Source organism: Equus quagga, chromosome 15 (assembly GCF_021613505.1).
Source record: "Equus quagga isolate Etosha38 chromosome 15, UCLA_HA_Equagga_1.0, whole genome shotgun sequence".
Lineage (NCBI taxonomy): Eukaryota > Metazoa > Chordata > Mammalia > Perissodactyla > Equidae > Equus > Equus quagga.
In genome coordinates this window covers 18,680,899-18,702,510 of record NC_060281.1, presented here as the reverse complement: position 1 = coordinate 18,702,510, position 21,612 = coordinate 18,680,899, and the positions used below count along the sequence as shown (strand labels likewise).

Genomic DNA, 21,612 nt, shown 5'->3' with positions numbered 1-21,612 from the left:
AAGTGTCCTTAATCTTCTCTAAGGCTCACCCCTCCACTTATCTTTGGAAAACCCACTTCCTCCATTTCCTCCAGGACTTTATTCTCTCCTTTATATTTCCTTTCCCCGGTGTCTTTAATCTTTCCTCACTTCAACCACCAGATACACTCAAGTCTTCCCTTATTAAAACAATCCTTCCCCAATCTAAAAGCTCCTCTAGCCACCACCACACTTCTTCCTCTCTTCATACCACGATGCTTCTGCATTCGCCACCTTTAGTCTTTCATTCCCACTTTTCATCAAACTATTGCCATTTGCCTCTTCTCCCTATGCTCCACGTCAGGTGTCCTTCTAAGGCCAACCGTGACTCCTTCTCTTCCACATCCAGTGGCTTCTTCTCACGCTACCTGGACTACAGCATCCCATTCTGCCCAGCTTCTCCACGACTCGGCTCACTCGACTCCATGGGTCCCTCCTGCTGCTTCTCTCTCTTCACCCCTCCTCTAGTCTTCTTCCCAGGCTCCTCTCTCCTCTCTTCCCTTCTTACATGTTGGTGTTCCCCAGGATATTGGCCTCCCCCAAGCATCCTGATATGGGCTCTTTCCTTATCTTTTTTCTCTACTCTTTCGCTGGGCAATCTCATCTACACCCACAGCTCCTATTAAATCCTATGTTTGGATGACTCCTCACTCTATCTTCAAGAGAAACCTCTTGTTGGAAACTCTAGAAGCAAATTCCCAAGTGCCAATTTGATGTCTCAGGTACCTCCAACTCAACAGGTCCAATTAAGAACTCATCTTTCTTCTCCTCGGACAAAACCTGCACATCTTCTAATGTTTCTTCTCTTTGTCATTGGCAGTTCACAGAACTAAGAATCTTTAAGTCATCTGAAATTACTTGCATTTTTCCACACTCCACTTCCACTCAGTTGTAAAATCTTTCAGATTACGCCTTTGAAACATCTTACAACTGTCTTATTCACTCCAACCCGTGGTTATTTGCCTGGGTCCCCTTATCTGTTGTCTGCCCATTGCATACTCTTGTAACTGGGTCTGTATTTTCAGTTAACTCCCCTTCAGTCTATTGGCTAGACTGCCTTAAAATTTATTTTTATTTTCTGAAATTTGTTTTTCTAAAGTTCAGCCCAGATCATCTCTCTACTCTCTTTTTACCTTTAAAATCTTACCATTGCCCACAAAATAAAATAGTATCTGCTTAGCGTGGTATCTGTGTTTGTTCACAGTATGATTTCAATCTGACTCTGTTCTCTTTCTTTCATTCTATGTTCCTGTCTTACAAACTAGGTCACGTCCTGGGTCTTCAACTTGCCTACAGCTTCATGCCTTTATGCCTGGGTTCACATCTAGAATATTCTCCTTCCTTCTCCCTCCCACTGACTCTTTCTCATCCTTCAAGGCCAAGCTTCCTCATCAAACTAATGCACGAGACAATGAGCTATGCCAGATGGAGTATATGAAGAGATGTACGAAAATAATTATAATGCACAGTAGATAGATTTCACACAAGAAATAAGTACATTATGGAGATTAACGTAGGTGTGTTTTAATTGGGAGACTAGGGAAGATTTCAGAGAAGGAAGATCTGCTCTAGGCCTGGAAAGACATAGATAGAATGGTGGCTGTGCTGTTCTGTGTAGCTGTATGCGTGTGTGTGTGTGTGTGTGTGTGTGTGAATTGGTACTCCTTGGAGAACCTGGCCTTCCATTAAGCTGCTTCAGGAGCTGGGGCTGGGCTGGGGAGTGGAAGCATGATAAGCTACGGGGGCTCTAAGCCCCCCAAACTTTTTATAACTCAAGTGCCTCCACTCTGGTCTGCTTTACCCATCAGATGTGAGGTTCTCAAGCAGGGGCTATTTGGCTTCCCTGGGGAACATTTAGCAATGTTCAGAGTCAGTTTTGTTACAACTTGGGGTGCTACTGGCATCTAGTGAGTAGAGGCCAAGGATGCTGATAAACATCCTACAATGAACAGGACAGCGCCCCATAACAAACAATTCTCTGGCCCCAATGTCATTAGTGCCAAGGTTGAGAAACCCTGCATTAGACAACCACGTAAGATTTTGGTTGAAGAAAGGATTCTACAGTTAAATTAGAAAACCGTTGGAGTAAACAAAAGCACAGAAGCAGTAGCCTGCTAGTCCTGGTCGGGGAAAGCTAAGGAGTCCTGTTAGGCTGAAACATGTAGGAAAAGAATGGAGAGGCCAGCCCCGTGGCTGAGTGTAAGTTCACACTGCTCTAATTCAGTGGCCTGGGGGTTCTCTGGTTCAGATCCAGGGCATGGACCTAGCACCACTCAGCAAGCCATGCTGTGGTGGCATCCCACATAGAAGAACTAATATGACTTACAACTAGGATGTACAACTATGCACTGGGGCTTTGAGGAGGGGGAGAAAAAAAAGAAGATTGGCAACAGATGTTAGCTCAGGGCCAATCTTCCCCACCAAAATACATACTTTAAAAAAAAAAAAAAGAATGGCGATAAGGCTCCAAGGAGATGGTAAACTCAGAAAACAAAAGTGGGACCTCTGAATTGGGAGCATTCACATGGTACTTCATAAACACTCCTGGGGCTGTGCAACTTGGGGTCCTGCACGGAAGGTACTAAATGCAGTGAATTAAGTTGGTGCTCTGCTTTCTGGAGAAGAGATCGGATGCAATTCCAAGTTTGCTGCTCAAGTTAGATAAGATCCAATGAAGACTTCCCACCATACTGAGGACAAGTGAGGGGACGGTTTTTAAAGCTACCATCATTATCAGAAAAGTTATTGTGGCAGATTCAACGTAGTCAACTCTGTTTTAAATGTTTACATTAATTATCTTGGTTTTTGTCCCTCTGAAAGTCTTGTAAAGTAGGCACCATTATCACTGTTTAGTAGATGAAGGTCTGGGAGCCAGTGCAGCGACCCAGTGTGCTCTGCCTCAGGAAGAGGGCACGTGGCAGAGCTGGGATTACAGCTTTTCAGGACCAGATACTGTCTTACTGGAAAACACGGGTTGTAAGGTTAATTTTTCCAGGGCAGAAGACTTGGCTTAAGTTCTTTGCTTTTCTTTTTCTTTTATTAAATCCAATTTTGTGGGCATTCTTACAAGTAGAGACATTACTATTTATAATGGGATTTGTCTATGGCACCATTAAGAACACATAGAGAGACATGGAGGAGGAAAAAGAGGGGTGGGTGACAAGGTGGAGCCCCTTGCCATGGTCAGGGAGACCCCGGGTAGCTCACAGAAAGCCTCAGTTTCCTTGTGTCTAAAATGGGGGATTGGACTAAATCCATGGTTCTCACTCCCCCCTGCCCAATAAAGTCTCTGGTGAAATTTAAGAAAATATGTCACAGTCTGGAGCACAAACCCGGAGATTCTGACTTAGTTGCTTTGGCTAGAGCCCTGACAGCTGGTCTTTTTACAAAACAACTGGGATGACCCTCACGTGCAGCCAGGATGGAGGATGCTGTCTCGGAGGATGCTGTCTCTAAGGATGCTACTTCACACTTCTAGTTGCTTCTTTGCTTAGATCTGACCTCAGTCTCTGAGGCAGGCCTGCTTCTAGTGGCACTTTATAAAGTGACTTGAAAGCCACAAGACTGTTTCTACTCAATAAAGATAAAAAGCCAGCCTCACTTTTGTTTTTATCTCTTACACACACCCTGTTTGACTGCAGAAATAGCATTTCAGACAGCACACAAGCGCACACTATAACACATGGCTAAAAATGTAAGTGGGGTAATCGGGAAGAAAAGATACAAGAAGGGAGATCGTGGAGTTTGAGGCTGTTCCTCCTTCACCAGTCACTCAGCATGCTGTTCCACGTTGTCATACACCTTGACAGTCAGTCAAGAGGGGGCTGACACCCTCTTGTAAAGGTTCACTTGTTTTGTGAATACTCTGCTTGATGACGAGCCAAGGGACTATGGCAGCAGGGCAAAGAAGGAGTTCATGAACTCATTTGGGAACTGTTCTAACAAAGAGGGAATTAAGGCACCATTTTTTTTACCATCACACTAGGTAAGAGAAGTTATGGTGCGACTACAAACTCTGTTGCCCGAAATTCCCCCAAGTGTTCGATACCTTCCATACAGGCAAAGCTTGGACTAGATGTGGGCAAACTAGAAGCTGCACTAATAATAATAACTCTTAGTATGGTCTACTCTTATTACTATTAGGATATAGTAACAATACTACACTAATATATATACTCTCTATATATTCTATATTCTCTCTATATTATAATGTATTCTAATATACATTCTACATATATATAGAATATATTCTATATATATTAGTATAATGTAATCTATAGTATATTACTATGCCAATAATATATATACTAATACTATATACTATTAACACTATTACTTCTGCCACCATTACCATTTACCAACTAATGAGTCAATGCCTGATCTTAAGACCACCACCATCTTAAGACTGGAAAGTCTATCCTTGCTGATTACTTCCTTTCTGGCTTATTCCTTGCCAGAAGTGTTTTGAAAATGAAACGCAACCATTTCAGAGAAGAGGTAATACCTTCCATTCCAAATGCTTTGGGGTGAATTATTTAGCTACTGCTTTCTACTGACCAGGAAAAACGGGCTCTAAAAGAACTTGCAGAATCTGGAGAAAGATTGCTGCAGAGCTACCAGCAAGGGAAAGGGCAGATTGCCGAGAGCAGAGGCTAAATTCATCAGAAAACCGACTGTGCAGGTCCCCAGGCGGCCAGCCCTGCCGCAGGAAATCCATTGTTCTGTGGTGGGTCGGTCCAGCCCGCACGGGGCAGTAGGAATGTCTGCAGAAGTGGTGCCCCAGAGAGGTCCCTGAGCATCTGCACCGCAGACTTCCTGGTTCCTTTGCCAGAGGGCAAGGTTGTTCCCCTCTCGGACTTGAATGCTTATAAGTCAGGACCACGGGAACTTTGCAAGGTCTTTGCCCCATCTGGCAGTTCCTTCAGGATGCCTACACTTCCTCTTCCTTAAAAATCAGGGAAGTGACTAAATGTACCATGTGTTAACATTTTCAACAGTTAGCTGATGCCTTTCCCATCCTTCGGAGCTCTTTAGAAAGGAATGCAAACACTGCAGCTGAAATGAGCTTTCCAAATGGGTGTGCTCAGGAAAAGCTGTGTGTACGTTAATCATTATTTTTTCGTAGTTTAATACAGTCTGATGGCAAAGACTTCATAAAGTAAAGCCTTACCACACTAATATATTTCATGGGTGGAGTCACATTTTACTCTAATGATTTTTTACTTTAAAGATAAGCACATAATCCTGTCATTTCTTAAGGGAAGGCTGGGGTCTTGCTGTGTATGGTTTCTAGGCAGAAGACCGCCTTCTGCTTCAGTGCAGACTCTGTCAGATGAGCTGCTCCAGCACTGGCTCACCAGGCATGAGCAATATCATTTGGCCAAGACCAATGCTGGTCTTGTGAAATAAGACCTCAGGTGAGTCTCAATGCTTTCTTTTCTTTTCCTATTGTGACAACCTTGGATAAGTCATTTAATACACAATTTCCATATTTGCAAATTAGAGGTAAAAATGCCAGGTTCAAACTTGCAGTCAAGTTTAAACCTGACTAAAAGTGGTAACATTTTGTTGTTGCTGCTGTTGTTGAGGAAGATTGATCCTGAGCCAACATCTGTTGCCGATCCTCCTCTTTTTGCTTGAGGAAGATTGCCGCCGAGCTAATATCTGTGCCAAGCTTCCTCCATTTTGTATGTGGAACACCACCAAAGCGTGGCTTGATGAGTGATGTGTAGGTCCATGCTTGGGATCTGAACCTGCGAACCCCGGGCCACTGAAGCAGAGTGCATGAACTTAACCACTATGCCACTGGGCTGGGCCCAATCATATATCTTTAAAAACTGGTTAATCACAAACTGTTATACAAAACCAAGTCAGTATGCTATTTTAGTTTATTATTATAATTATCATTCATCAGTATAAACTGGATGGTGGGGAACTTCAAGTCAGGTCCCAGATCTAAAACAGATGCAAATAGGATCAGAAATTGACATGACACCATTGAGAGACAAACAGGTCTGCACAGAGACATGAAAAAGCAGAGGCACAGAATGGCATAATATAAAAGAAAGTGTGGATACAAAAGCAGAGAAATGAGAAGGACAGAAACTAAGAGAAGAGACACAGAAATGAGAAGCTCCAGTCAGACCCCAAAGCCAAGCCAATGACTTCATCCTTGGCTCTTTGCTGAGGATGGAAAGGAAGGTGGGGATGAGCTTTCCTGTGGGTGGGAGGTGCTATGGACCTAAGCTGTCAGGTCCCTCCCTCTTGGGTCTTCACTGCCAGGATCTCATCTACAACCTGAGCATGACAGTTATATGTATATGTTTTTGGAATTTTGTTCTAGAATGGCTAAGTTGGAGCTGGCATCACACCTAGTACTTTTTCACCGTCTGAAGTGTGGGAAAAAACAGCCATCTGCCATTTCCCCTTCCACCCATCACATCTCCCATTTTCACTTGGCCAAGAGGCAAAAACCTATTTGCAAAACAGCATCTAACGTTCTTACCTGGAATGCTTATTTTCCCCTCTTGCTTCCATTCTATTTTACTCCAGTTAACATGAATGTCACTGCAGCAGTTCAAAGATACAGGACTGTCGCACATCACCTGCATTTCTTCATTTGCCGAAATTTGGATGGGTGTAACATTTATTTTTTTCCTGGCTTCGTATTCAAAAATATCTAATGTCAGTTTGCAAATATATTCACCTGCATAGAATACACAAAAGCATTTATTACTACTACATATATGTAGTTCCTTAGAAGAATGACAGCCTCCTCTCGTGTGCCACCACAGTACTTCATGAAACATCATTTTCAAAACCTGAGACTTGGTCTAAACAACCATCAAGGAACGTTCAGGAAATACAGGTCAATGCAGATATTTCTGATTCCACCAGGTAAAGTGTAGAGAGATGTTATAAAGTAAGAGCAGAAATTTCAGTCTTTGCTGGTAAGAAAAAAGTGTAGGAATAGAAGAGGTAGAAAGGAAAAATTGGAAAGCCTTGGAGAATTAGAAGACCATGGATAATTTTGGCATCCTGTTTAACACTGTGGCAACATCAGAATCAACAAAGAAGTGATAGGACCCGTGTCTGCAGCCCAACTTCTCATTCAGAGAAAGAGAGGTGACCCTGTTGACATCTGGGTTACAATGGGATTATTAAATTCTAGAATGTCAGGTTTAAAACTCACATTTCTGGGTTGCTGTGGGAGAGGAGGGAAGAGTGGCAGGGGGGAGCAATTACAACAGAGTAAAACAAAATTTGGGGGGGTGACAAATATGTTCACTATCTTGATTATAGTGATAGTGTCACATGTGTGTACATATGTCAAAACATTGAATTGTACACTTTAAATATGTACAGCCTATTATATATCAATTCCACCTCAACAAAGCTGTTTTAAATTTTTTAAAAATTAAAAGTCTACTTTCTGCCTCAGGTTCCAACTAAGCTTCAGTAAATGTAGAAAAGTGTATTTGTCTCCAAGGCTAAATTTGCTTGGTCCATACATCATGGGATCAATGTTCAGTTTTGCAAAGTTGCACCTGGTGAACTCCTTTTGGAGAGGAAATTGCTATATACATATTCCATGGTTTGCTTCTGTGTGAGCTCTTCATTCCTTTCCTCGCACCAGTTATTGGATGGAAACCCACCTGCGTCACCCTGAGTGATGTTGTAAATAGTGAAGCGTGACACTGAGGTCATGTTGTTGAGCACGGAGGTGTAAATCCAGAATCTGCTGCTGTTCTGGATGTCGGAGCGCCTTTCGACATGGTACCAGGACACGTTGGAGGACGGAACTTCATTTTCACACACCAGAATTACCGTATCCCCTTCAAAGATGATTTCTGGTATGACAGAGAACTTAGTTTCATCTGGAAACCCAAAGAAAATGTATTAGGATTCCAAAGCAAATAAATGTAATTGATGCTACCGACCAGACCAGACGGCACCATCACAAGGGTTCTCTGGAAATCCCCACGTGGGCAGTGCATCCTCCTTGCTCCATCCCCGGGCAGCTGGAAGCTGAGGCCAGAGAGTTACAACCTGCCAGAGTCCAGGGACATGGCTTCCAGTTTGCCGTCTTTGCACACTTGAGAGTTCTCAATGGTAGTGTTGGGGATCTCAAAGCTATTTTCAATATTTCAAATAGTCTGGTAGGAAATTGCACATTTGCTTATGAAAAAGCCGCATCAGCTAACTTAAACTGCAAGTTTCCTTGCTACTGACTCAAACAGTATCAACTGCTTCTTCCCAATAACCTATATGTTGTGTTGACTAAAACTCTGTCCTATGTCTTTGATGAATTAGAAATAAGAAGACAATTGAATGTTTGATAATTAAAGTCTGGTTGGGAAATAAGGATTTTTTTTTAAGACCTAATACCCATGGGCCCTTAAAAGTGGGAGCTATACAGACACACGGGTCCAGATTTGAATCCTGGTTTTGTGCCACACATAGCTGTGTGCCTCTAGGGAACTTGCTTAGCCTCTCTGAATCTCAGTTCCCTTGTCTGGAAAATAGGGGCAGTGAGAGCTACCTTGGGAAGTGACTGAGGGAATAGCAGCTGTTATTATTGTTTTCATGGTAAAATTCTGGAGAACTGTGGTGTTAAGCCATTTCACGGGTAGAAATAAAAACACAGCATTTGCTATTTTGTGCATGTTTTTCTGGTTGTGCTTTGCTTGCACAGCTTTCCGTCTAAGCTGTTTCTTGTGCTACGTCCTTCATGAGTTCCATGTGTTGAGGAGCTGGGTAAGCAGCTCTACGAGGCCTCTCTTGTCTGGGGCTTCATGCTCAGGCCAGACCCTCTCTGTATGGTAAGCAAGGGACTAAAACACCATAAGATGACTTTGGGGTGGTATGATGTTCTAGTCAAAATATCAAGGCATCTGAATATTTATTGTCATTGTTTTTAGGCTCCTGAGTAAAATAAGATTTAAAAAATCACATTCAACTATTAGGAAGCAAGGCCATCTGTGAATATTTAATATAGTAAACTGCCTTTGAAGTCACAAACGTGTGTTACTTACTATGTGTCCTTAAACAAATTATTTATCCTAAGTCTCTGTGTCCTCACCTATAAAATGGAGATAATAATATCTACCTCACAAGATATATGAAGATGAAATGTGTACAAACACGAGCTTAACATAGAAAAAATGCAATAATAGTGTCGCTCTTTTCCTTGCTATCGTTTCTAATAACAACAATTAGAAAAACTACCAATATCATATAGTTATATGGAATTCATCGTAAATTTATTGGGGGTGATTGAAGAAAAAGGTGTACTGGTTAAAGGACCCTGCTGGTTAATCGAACATCACCAGAGGATTAATATATGACAAAATAAATGAAACTACTCTGAAGATTGCCAGGAGTCCTTCACGTTTCATAAAGACGGACTTAAAAATTAGTTCCTGCTACCAACTCACCCATTCAGCGTTTTTCTTTCTTATTCTCTTCCTCTCCCCTGGCCCCTAAATATAATTATAACTTTTTAAAAACACCTAGTCATTTGATTTTTTTGGATATTTATATTCTGGGTAAGTGCCACCAACGCCGTGGAGAGCCGGATGGCGTGAGCTCCCCGTGGAAGTGCACATGGCGGACGTCCACGGTTAGGGGTCTAACTAAGGCTGTGCACATCGCAGATCGCATTCTGGTCTTCGAGGGAGGATGGAGATGGACATAGATCCTCTGTAGAAGGGGGTGTCGAACGCTATTCGCAATGACTTCCTTGCTCTTTGGAAGAACAACCCATAGACACCAAAGCTCCTTTGTGAACTGTACTGTCAGCACCGTCTTCCCGGACTGACAGTCACCCACCGATGAGTACAACTGCTGGATACTTAGGCATTTAAGTGGCAGACCATCCTCAGCACAACTGAAATTTCTGGGGAAGGGTACTCCTAATTTAAGCTTACCCATGCTAGAGTCTGCTGTTCTCCTCTGCCCTCAGAACCGGAAATAAAAAGCATTTTTCAGGGCCAAGCATCGGTTGGTTGGTGGGGTGGCGCTGGGGGTCGGGAAGCAGTGGGCTTGCTGAGACGGCTTCTGTGTGAGTCCACACTCTCAGGCACTTACTCCTCTTCCTTTAATGTTCTGGCTTTCGTGTATGTTGTTGCTGCCTTATTTATTCTAAATTTGTATTTTGCTATTTTATCTTATGTTGTAGCACTTTCTTACCATTGTGTCTACCTCTTTCAATATTTTATTTTTAAAGATGAGCTGATGTCTAAAAATACCAGCAGAGAATGTAAAGAAGAAGAGTATAAACCTGCTGTGAGGACGGCCTAACTCCTGTGAAGGGGCGCCCTGTGCCCCGGTGTGCCCACAACAATCTGTTCAGTGCCTCCCGCACACTGGACCGTGTTGCTCCAAAAAGGATGTGCCTGCACTCTGGAACCACGCACTTGAGTTATCCGGGACATCTGCCAGTCAATTCTCGTCCGCCAAATCTCTGCCCAGCCCACTCCCCTTTCTATCCCCCAAGCAACAATAGGTCCACCCACCTAATAACACAACAGAGCCCAGCTCTGTACCCCATTTGTAACATGGGGGAGACTATCTAAAATCCCAGGGTTCTTATCACTGTTATATGTGATCCAAAGCAGTGGTTCTCAAACTTCACCCTGCATCAGAACCACCTGGAGGGCTTGCTGGAACACAGACTGGCCCAGCTGGTCTGAGGTGGCCCCAAGAATATGCATTTATAACAGGATCCCAGGTGGTGCTGATGGTGCTGGCCTGGGGGCCACACTTGGAGATGTATTGCTGTAAAGTAACAATGGTCCTCTACTTAATATCAATGAATTTCATGAATATCCCAACCACCACCATAATGCTAGTTTTACTTTTTTGAATGTTTTGTACAAATCCACAAATCCTGATGGCTCTGTAGCCCCTTTGTAAAATCTCCCCCAAACGCAGTGACATTAGCCTGGTTGGGAGGCTCTGCACTGGCCGAAGAAGATGGCACACAAACCTCTACGCCAGGAAGTGGAGCGTCTCTCTCCACGGAGGACATCGTAATGTAATTTCCTGGATTTAAGCATAACAGTGGACATCATTTCTATATCTAAATAGGATCTATGTATAGGAAAAAATGTAGTGATGTTCTACTTACTACTTGTAACTGCTTGAAAGGAGTTGTAGTCCATTTTGTAGGTCTGATTGAGGTTCTGTAATACTTGCTCATTCGCTTTACGCATTAATTCAGGTGATGATGTTGTAGTCGTGACTTCGTATGTCACAACCACACTTCCGGGCCTGGAAGGAGACCACTCAGTTCAGTAAAGCAGTACCCGACCTGAAAGAGTCTAGACCCTTATGATTTATTTGCATAAGAAAATAAAATGGCAGGAACAGCCTGGGTACTTTTATCTTGAAGGGTTCACTGAAATCAACCTGTTTACAAGCTACAGTTGAAGGCCACGGCCAGGCTTGCAAATGTCTGCAGCCATTAACATAAAGGAACTAAATACCAGAAGGGAAGAGTGAATTGCATCCCATAAGCTGGTGATAGGGTGGTAGCCACACTGCAGACACGTTGTCATGCAGCCCTGCTGGCCTAGGGTTTCCAGATATGTCATGCAGCCCTGCTGGCCTAGGGTTTCCAGATATGCCGAATGTCAAGTGAAGCCAAAATCTTGAATGTTTCTGTAAACATTCTTAATTTTTAAAATCGGCGGCTAACTGTTTGAAACACTGCGTGAACTCACTCAGGGCTGCCAGAGTGCCCAACGCCAAGCAGAGTGCAACCAGCAGCGTGCAACTCTGTGGTCGTGGCTGGCTGGTCAGCTTTTCTTAAATAAAAGCATCATTGCATTGACATCATTTCATTTTTATATTCCTGAACTTCCTAGACCGCAAATTTATCCCAGATCTTTGTTTGCAAAACTCTTCCATGCATAGAATGAATGCAAGCCTTGTTCTCACGTCCTTCTAAGTAGGCACACCTGTAAGGGGTGAGCTACTGTTCTTGGTACTTCCTTCCTCTTTGAGCCTGCAATGGGCATTGTGTCTTCCCTCTACTAAACTGCTCCTGTTGGGTGTGCCAGGTGATGGCCCTCTAACGGACTTTTTCTCCCTCACTGACGTGTTGATCTCTGCCATTGGACAGAAATGACCTAATTACAGCATTCTTACCTGAACCCTGTCACAGTCACCATTTTGAAGCCTGGCAAAATCCTGTAACCTTTCCAGAACTGGAAAATAAAGCAAGACAAACGTCATGTATCAAGATCCAGTGGGAGATATGTCAAAAGACTTTAAAAAGAATACAAAGTGCATTTTCCTTATCACTCTGGGTAAAATTTTCTCCTGTATACTTTGTTAGTGCCAGCCTTGGCAGATCTCGGAAGAAGTAATTCCTATCTACCTACGTTAGTGTGGGTTCGCCACAAAGCAAACACCAGATTGAATGTGCAAAAAACTTACTCAGGGAAATGCCTAGGAAAGAAAATGTGGAGGCGGCGGGGAAGGCAGGGAGAGCCCTCAGACCTCAAGTGAAAGAGAGCAGGAAGGGAGGTTGGATGAAGTCATCCTAGACTGAGCTTGGAAAGATTCGATACAGCCTTCAAAGGAGTCCCGCGTCTGCCAGACACAGACCTGCTGTGCTCATTCAAGGGCAGCGAGCAGCAAGTGCTGTCATGGACTTAGGAGGCAGCAGCTGCCATCCTTGGTCAATTACATTCCTGGCAGTTGGAGGCCTGCGCAGGCCATTCTCACAGCTGTCACACTGCCTGGTCCCTCACTTAATGCATGGCAGCATTGGTTGAGCCAATGTGGTTTTGATAATGTTTTTACTCCACTTCATTTCTCTGAGTACCAGTCCCACAGAAGATTCGAGTTTACTCAAGTCACATTCACAGGGCAGGTACAATGTGCAAAGCACTGTGCCTGGTACCCAGATGGGTGGGATCCAAAGACGAATGTATAACTCTCTTTTTCCTCAAAAGTATATAGTTTAGTGTAGTGTAGTGTGTGTAAGGAGGGTTCTCATGCTGTGCAGAACTATCACATGTCAAATAGGCAAATCTGATATCCAAGAGCCTTTCTGCACCAGCATGTCATCCAGGCCCCCGTGGAAATGAGAGTATTTGTGTGGCACACTGGGATAAGCGGGAGGCTGCTCCTGGCCTGAGGTGGGGGCTCGGCTGCCCAAAGAGTTAAGGGAAGTCATCGTCTCAGCCCACCCACCTGTAGTAATTTCTGCCACACCAGTTGGGAAGCTCTATTCCAGATGAGTTAACTCAACCATTTAGGTTTAGCTGAATTAATCCAAAGTAAAGCACTTCCAACAGTGTCTGGCACACAGTTAACACTCAGGGAATATTCTCACTCAGGGAATGACACGCAGAGAATATTTTTACAGGAGTAAATTTAAATCTGCCTTAAGTGTGAAGCCTAGGGACCTCTAGTGTAGAGGGGTTTGGAATGCTCTGTGCCAGCCTTGGGCTAGTCTGCCCAAAAGGTTTTAGGGGTTCATCCATGTGGTGTCTGAAGACAAACAGAAATGCACCACCTGGTGCTTCTAGACCAGGTTCTTGGGCCTCTGCGTAGGTTTCATGAGCTGCTGCCACCAAATCTTATCTGAATCAATTCTACCCTGGGAAGAAGTTCCACCTATAGGTCAAGGTGATGTCAAACCATCTCCTGAATGCTGGTTGATTTGAGCCTTCTTAATTCTCCATTCCAGATGTATAGGAATAATTGCAACATTCACATTCATAAGTTCTGAGGAATTCAAGCAAACCACCCACTGTGAATGCAATAGATTCAGTTCAGCCCAAAGAGTTGGTTGGTTAAGAGGTTCCTGGGACCAAAACCTACCGCCGTTTCCAAGTCAGTCTTGTAGGACCTATAGAGGGCAGAGGAAGAGTTCCTGAGGTCTTCTTGGAAGCCCACATTGAGTCTGACCGACATTCTCAGGGTAACATCTGCTGAAAAAACCAGGGCAACATTTAAAAATCTCTGATTAGCATTTGAGTACACACAGGACAGAGAAACATTTTCTGAGTTGACATCAAATAACTGTTCAACAAACATTTAATGAGCAGTTACTTACCTCCTCGGAGTTGGCAAAAAGGTCCCTTAGGAGGCAGTCCTTTAAGGCAACTGCAATGATGTCCTGCAGGCGAGCCGCCATGGTCTTGGCAGGTGAGATGGGGGAGGCAGCTTTCCTGAGGCCACCTATAGCCTGTCTCGCAGGAGCACCAGATTTCATTTCCAGCAGGTCTGCAAACTATCATCAACCAGAACAGTGAGGAGAAAGAAGGTAGTCACCATCTTTGCATTTATAAACTACAAATATTTATGCTTGTAGGAAATCCTAAGTTGACACCGTATTGCCCTTCTGGGAAGTTCACCAGTACTGCATGAGACACTCATGATTCCCACATACATCACCACCTAGGTGACCATCTAAAAGAGCACGGCCATCTAAAAGGTGACAACTCTGACTATACCAGGGGATGCCTACAACGATAATGTGATAAACAGATTCCTGGAATAGAGGGTATGGTAGCCAGCCTCCAAGATGGCCCCTGACCATCCCTGGCTCTGAGTATTCACACACCTCTTTGTAGTTCCCTCTCATATTGTACTAGGGTTGGTCTGTGTGACCAGTAGAATACAGCAGAAGTAATGGCACATCACTTCTGAGATTAGGTTATAAAAGACACTATTGCTTCCCTCTTGGTTGTTCTCTCCCTCTCATCGCTCACTCTGGGGGAAGCCAGCTGCTATCACATGAGGATATGTCATGGACAGGCTCACAGGGTGAGGAACTGAAGTCTCCAGCCAATATCCAGTGAGGAACTGATAACAGCCAACAACCACATGAGTGAGCTTGGAAGCAGATTTTCCAGCCCCAGTTGAGCCTTCAGATGACTGCAGCTCTGGCTGACAGCTTAACTACAGCTTGATGAGCAACTCTGAGCCAGAGCCACCCAGCTAAGCTCTGCCCAGATTTCAGGCCCTCAGAAACTGTGTGACATAATAAATCTTGGTTGCTTTAAGATGCTAAGTTTTGGGGTAATTTGTTATGCAGCAGTAGATAACAAATTTAGAGTACAAATAAAATTGTGCCTTTTACAACAACCCACCAAATGGGAGAAAATATTTGCAAATCACATATCCAATAAGGGGTTAATCTCCATAATATATAAAGAACTCACACAAATGAACTACAAAAAAACAAACAACCCAATCAAAAAATGGGCAGAGGATATGAACAGACATTTTTCCAAAGAAGATATACAGATGGCCAATAGGCACATGAAAAGATGCTCAACATCACTAACCATCAGGGAGATGCAAATCAAAACTACACTTAGATATCATCTTATGCATGTTAGAATGGCTATAATCACCAAGACAAAAAACAGCAAATGTTGGAGAGATTGCAGAGAAAAGGGAACCCTCATCCACTGCTGGTGGGAATGCAAACTGGTGCAGACACTGTGGAAAAGAGTATAGAGATTTCTCAAAAAATTAAAAATAGAAATACTATATGACCCAACTATCCCACTACTGGGTATTTAGACAAAGAACTTGAAATCAGCAATACAAAGAAACTCATGCACCCCTTTGTTCATTGCAGCATTATTCACAATAGCCAAGACATGGAAGCAACCCAGGTGCCCACTGACTGATGAATGGATAAAGAAGATTTGGTATATACATACAATGGAATACTACTCAGCCATAAAAAAAGACAAAATCGTCCCATTTGCAACCATATGGATGGACCTTGAGGGCATTATGCTAAGTGAAATAAGCCAGACAGAGAAAGACAAACAGTGTATCATTTCACTTATATGTGGAATATATACAAACTTACTGACAAAGAGAACAATTTAGTGCCTACCAAGGGGAAGGATGGTGGAGGGCGGGTACAAGGGGTGAAAGGGCACACATTTGGTGTATGACAAATATTAATGTACAACTAAAATTTCACAATGTTGTAAGCTATTATGACCATAATAAAAAAAATTTTTAGGGAAAGCCGATAGTAAAAATATATTTAGCAATATATAACAGCAACAAAAAAATTGTGCCTTTTACATTTCAAGTCAAATGCAAACAGCCCAAACAGGAACCGATCCCACTGGGGACACTGGAAAATACTCTGAAAATGGAGTGCTTCGAGTTTATTTCTAAAACTGGACCAAAGTCCTATCACTGGGAGCTGCTTGCTCTGCACATGGACGCCTAGGCAAAGGCCCACAGAGCCACCATGCAAAGGAAGGCCATCAAATAACTGTGCCTGAAAGAGGAGGGACAACCAAGTTCCAGTGAATCCTGGGACACTAATGCCGTCCTGTGCTCTAGCAGTAGGTGGAGGTTGAGCGGAAGTGTGAGGAACAGAGGAAATTAGGGATGCTCCTGAGGGTCGTGAACACCGGCTGGGGTAATTTGAAGGGAGCCAACAACACCCCCTTTTGTCAAAATCTGTTTCCTACTACCCTGAAATCCCTCTGCTAAGGCAATTTTTGTTTTTTGTTTTGTTTCAGTTTGTCTATTTGTTTTTGAGAGGATATGGGGGGAAGAACTTTTGACTCCCATGTAAAATACAGACGTACCTTAGGAGTAACGGCAAAAGCTATTACCTCCAGACCACCTACCACACTCCAGGCATTGTTTAGTGCTTTACACACATTGTCTGGCCTTAAAAATCCTTAGTTTTGTTCACTATTATTAAAAATATCTTTCTTGAAAGGATCCTAGGTAAGCTGCTAGAAGAGGCGGCAGGAGCAAACATGGGAAGAGGGGAATGGTGAAAATTTGGGGGTGCTTAGACATTAGTAACAAGGTCAGTAAGTCTGACCTTCATTACCCACCCATCCCATCCACTCCTCTCTGAGGCTAACTCTCCCCAGCCGTCCTGCTGGTCCTGAGAGCCAAGAGTCTCGGTTTCCCTCAGTTAGCTATCAGCAAGCGTTCATCCTCTACGTGGGAATGACCAGTCTTGCTGCCGGAATAAATTAAACTTTCCAAGGGTATTTGCGTCTTAGAAGAGAAACTGGTCAACCCAAGTTGTAAATTGGTCAACCCAAGTTGTAAATTTGTGTTAGCAAGTTTCTAAAATGGGATAAATAGTGGAGCCCCTTGAAGTGATGCCATCTCTAGTAGAACAGAATAAACCAGAGTTTGCTAATACATCTATATTGAGTGTACATAACATACACTCACAACTAAGGCTCAAGTATCCACAATCACAAGCTGTTTAGCAAAAACAAATGACGTATTTATTTGATATTTATTGGTCCATTTTGTTTGCTAGATTTGGTTTCTTACACCCAAATAGACATCAAAGGTTTCCATTAAAAAAAGGGCATTGTGGTAAAGTACACATAACATAAAATTTAAAAAAAAATTGGAAAGCAAAACAAAATTGACTAAAAATCTATCAAATAATTAATTTTCCCCATAAGTAGGGGAAATAATTTTAGAGGCAGAAGATCTGTGCCAAGTGGGAACATAGAAGGGTGTTTCTGATGTACACTGGTTTTGTGAGACGTTCTATGGAAAAGAGTCCTGTGTGCAAATACGTGTGAGGAACACAATAAAACTTCCCACTGCTGGCGGACTCGCCGTGCCTACTGGCATCCTGTCAGAGAACCACTAACTTAAGGAAATTAATGTCAAGGTAGAATCTGGTGGGAAGTGGCATCCAAAGGGAGCTATAAGGCAGCTATTTCAGGCTCAAGTAGCATATATTGAGAATCAAAAGTTAAGAGGCATAGACTGATACTGTGATAGACTGTTTGAAATATGAGAATTCAAAAATATTTTGAAAAACAGGAATTTTATTCTTACCTCCATTTTAGAATCATAAAACTCAATTCTGTTAGTGTTTTGCAATTTTTACAAAGTAGCAACCTTTTTTAGGACAAAGGACGGTCCCATCTCATAGTTTCTCAGGTGATGGTCCCTGAGAAATAGAAGTGCTAGCATGACCTTTACAGAGAGTCAGTGACCAGAAAGATCAATCCCCTAGCTTGGGAGTTTCTGGTTCATGCCTTGCTTCTGACCTGGGCATGTACTTGGTTCCTATTTCCTGACCTATGCTGTCAAAAAGAAGGGAACTTTCTACTTATTAATATCCTCAACCAGTCCTTGCTATCTATATCCATTGATTGCCCAGGGGAAGAGGACCCCGTAGTTTGTCATGAAGGACCCGGCAATATGTTAGGACCACTTTGTGACAACCACACGCAAACAACCAAGCAAACATTGGGCCACATTTCAATTAAAGAAACTGGCTGCAGAGTTTGCCAATAGGGGCTTCTTTCTGGAAGGCTGTGAAGTCATAAAACGGCACATCAGGCCTGTTGGGTCATTTCTCTTGCCTACTAAGTATAATCTGCTCTGATGGTCAGGAGCTCAGCCAGCCTTTCTCCTGCTCTGCCCCATCTTCATTCTAAAGCTGTTTTACTTTCTTTTTTTAACTCACCTGTTGTCACCTCTATGCTCAAAATGTTGATGACTTGGTCAGTGCTGTTCACTTGGATTGGAAAACTGAGGTTGTTCAAGTGAGCTTTGATAGGCTCCAGGAAGGAGGCATTTTCAAAACTGATCTCAATATCAACAGTGTGCTCATCCACTGCAGGACTGCTCGAGGCAACTGGAATGGAAGCATAGGAAGGTTGTGAGATCTTCCCATGGGTGATGGAGAGAGAACAGGACGGACATTTCATCATTTAAGGGTAATGACAGGAACAGGTGGATGCTGGACACGCCAGCCTTTAAAAACTTCTAATGAACCTTTTTACAGAAAAAGAAGAGTTTATCCACTCACCTCCACCAAGACCCCGCTCATGGTGCTGCTTCTTTTTGACTTTACTATTTAAACGAGGAAGGCTATCTGTCTGTCTGGTCCCAGTGCAGTGGTCTCTGGTCATCTGAGTGAGTCACAGGCTAAGCTCAGGACTTGTCCTTCCTCTCCATTACCACACCCCCCTTAGTGTCCAAGGCCAAGGACTGGTGTGTGGAGAACAGGCTGTAAGGGGCAAGCAGAGAAGCAGAGAGACCCAGCAGGGAGCCCTTGGCAACAGTCTAGACGATAAACGCTACAGTCCCAATTCACAGGAATGAATCAGTGCGTTTCCAACACCATTCTATTGACATGCAGGTATTTTGAGAGTGGCATTGTGCCTGGCTTGAAGACCTCTGGGAAAAATCATCCAGTTAATTCCCTTGGCTCCAAGCCTATGCCCTCAGCCTGGGCTCTGTGTATCTCCGTATCGTCAGTGTCCAGAACATGATAGGCACTCAACAAAAGCAAAATTGGCAAATTGGAAAGAAAATAAAATATATCTTCAGTCCTACATTGCTTTTCCAAATTCTCTTCAAGCTGGATGACCGGCAGGCATTCCAGATGCATCTACTCCTCCACACATCCCCACTGCAGGCAAGCCAGACAATATATATTGGAACGTTCGTTCACAGTTTCCTGTATTACATTGTCTGGTCCACACGTGTGAGCTTCTCAAGGGCAGGAACTTTCTTTCACTTCTCATGGCCTTGCTCCATCTGGCACAGAGCTCACCACATAATAAATATGGCCCAAGAACACTCGTTCAACCTGTGACTCTCTGACTTGAGTCACAGATTTACCTCTGTGTCACTGCGAGAATCTTTGGCTCATTGTTGGCTGAAATATATAACTGGACCAGAAGCCATGGGCAGGGTTAGTCGCTAATGGAGAAGCTTCAAAGAATAGGAGAAATTTTACACAGATATGTTGAAAAGACAAGTTGTGGCTTATTTTAATTCGTCAGTAAAATAAGAAAAAGATTAGTGAATATCTGCAAAACTATCACTTTAAAATTTAAGTCAAACCCAAAAGTATGGTGTATATTTTACCATAAAACTGAAATTCTGTCTGTTTTCTAAAAGGGCAAAGAATTTTCCCATAATACTGCAAGGTTTGTTTTATTTTTCCCAAGGAATATTGACGTGAAGCACTAAAATAGAGTAAATTTCTTATGGGAAACTCCGATTGATAAATAAACTTGCAGAAGCCTATCGTATCTGTTCACTTAGCGTTGTAAACTATGTCTGTCTTAGAAGGATGGTTTAACTCATCAACCTTGTTGAGAATTATTTCATTTGGGCATCACTAAACTTGTAATTAACTCAAACTATTAAAAAAAGTCCTTGCAGATTTCCTTAAAATTAAGAATTTATTTTAAGATATATCTCTTCCTTATTAAAATGTATTTACAAGTAGAACAAAGTGACTAAAGCCCAGTGCGGAATCACAGTCTGTCCTGATGCCTTGGGGTTGCCTCAAATTTCCTGTTTTCTTTCCGACTCTCAGATGTTAAGTGATGAAAACAATCTTCCTGGAAGAAATGCTAATCTTCTTTTATGTGACCCTAACTCTAGACACAGCATGTTGCCTGCTGGGAGCATTGGCAAGGACGGTGGCTACATGATATTTACAAGCTTTTCCTTAGAGCACATTCTTTTTCCTGAAAAGTAATGCAGCAATCTTACACTCTCCAGAGGATTCGCTAGCTCCAGGATCCTTTTTGCCATAGTCGGTCTACTGTCCTCCCATGAATGTAAACAGGATTTCCTGGACGGTAGCTGCTTTTGAGATGAGTGAGGTCAATAACAATCCCATATCACCCACTTCATCATCTGCATTGTTGCATCCCAGGGTCTGGCCCTAGCCTAACGTCAATGCTGCTTGAGGGCTGTTTGTAACGTCCAGCCCTGAGCCCACCCCGGTGCTCTTTTCAGACATAATTGTAGAAGAAGGATGTGCCTAGCAAGCACTTGGCGATTCACAGATGTCGTCATTACTCACTAAAACCAAGGCAGTTCTTTCACTGAGATCTTACAAGAAGCTGAGCCAAAAGCTTAAAATACAGAGAGGAAAGTTCCGGTGGCTTTGGTGAGTTCCTGTTTAATGGATTTGTGCAACTGTTAATTAAAGCACCAGCCTCTAAGATCCTCTTTCTCTCACCCACTGTTTATATTCTTCAACAATTTCTAAAGGAGTTTCAGAATAACTGTCTGCCTGAACGCCAATTCTCCCTAGAGACCGATAAGGACAAGGAACATCTGACGGAGAAGGAAATGTCTTCTTCATGAAAATAGTGAATTCGTCAAAACAGGCTCAAAAACACCATAGTAACTTAGAAGGCTCCGGGTGGGCCCTTGGAAATCATCTAGTCCAGTGGTCCCCACGCTTGACTGATGATTATATACACCTAGGGAATTCTACACACACAGATATTTTTGTGCCTCAACTCAGGTGAGCCGAAGTGGCATCTTTATGGGTTAGGCCAGAAATCTGTATTTTTTTGATTCCCACTGGTGATTCTGGTGCTCAAGCAGGTCTGGGGTCTAATGTTCTAATCCAAATGAGGAAACAGAGAAGGTAAACCTGGAGAGCGAATATTAGTACCTAACTTGACCTTTTTTTTTGGTTTTGCACTATTTCTTGTTTCAGACCCTCCTGCTGCTGCTCCTGGGACAAAGTCAGGCAGTTTCCAAGCATCCTTGCTCACCTCCTTCTTCAGTGATACTGGATGGATCAAAGGTGATCATAATAAAAGTAGTAATAAT

General features: G+C 43.0%; 1 protein-coding gene across 7 annotated transcripts in view; it reads right to left on the bottom strand.

Moving 5' to 3' along the window:
• Positions 1-21,612, bottom strand: part of ADGRF5 (adhesion G protein-coupled receptor F5) — a 101,380-nt gene that overhangs the window by 22,318 nt on the left and 57,450 nt on the right. For 5 of the 7 annotated variants that reach the window (XM_046639719.1, XM_046639723.1, XM_046639718.1 and 2 more), the window contains exons 4-10: positions 18,485-18,655; positions 14,093-14,269; positions 13,858-13,967; positions 12,172-12,230; positions 11,150-11,292; positions 7,674-7,895; positions 6,524-6,724 (exon numbers count right to left, since the gene is read on the bottom strand). In XM_046639719.1, coding sequence (XP_046495675.1) covers positions 6,524-6,724; positions 7,674-7,895; positions 11,150-11,292; positions 12,172-12,230; positions 13,858-13,967; positions 14,093-14,269; positions 18,485-18,655 — 1,083 coding nt within the window. The remainder of the gene's footprint in view (positions 1-6,523; positions 6,725-7,673; positions 7,896-11,149; positions 11,293-12,171; positions 12,231-13,857; positions 13,968-14,092; positions 14,270-18,484; positions 18,656-21,612) is intronic. The other 2 variants (XM_046639721.1, XM_046639725.1) reach the window with 1 other exon arrangement.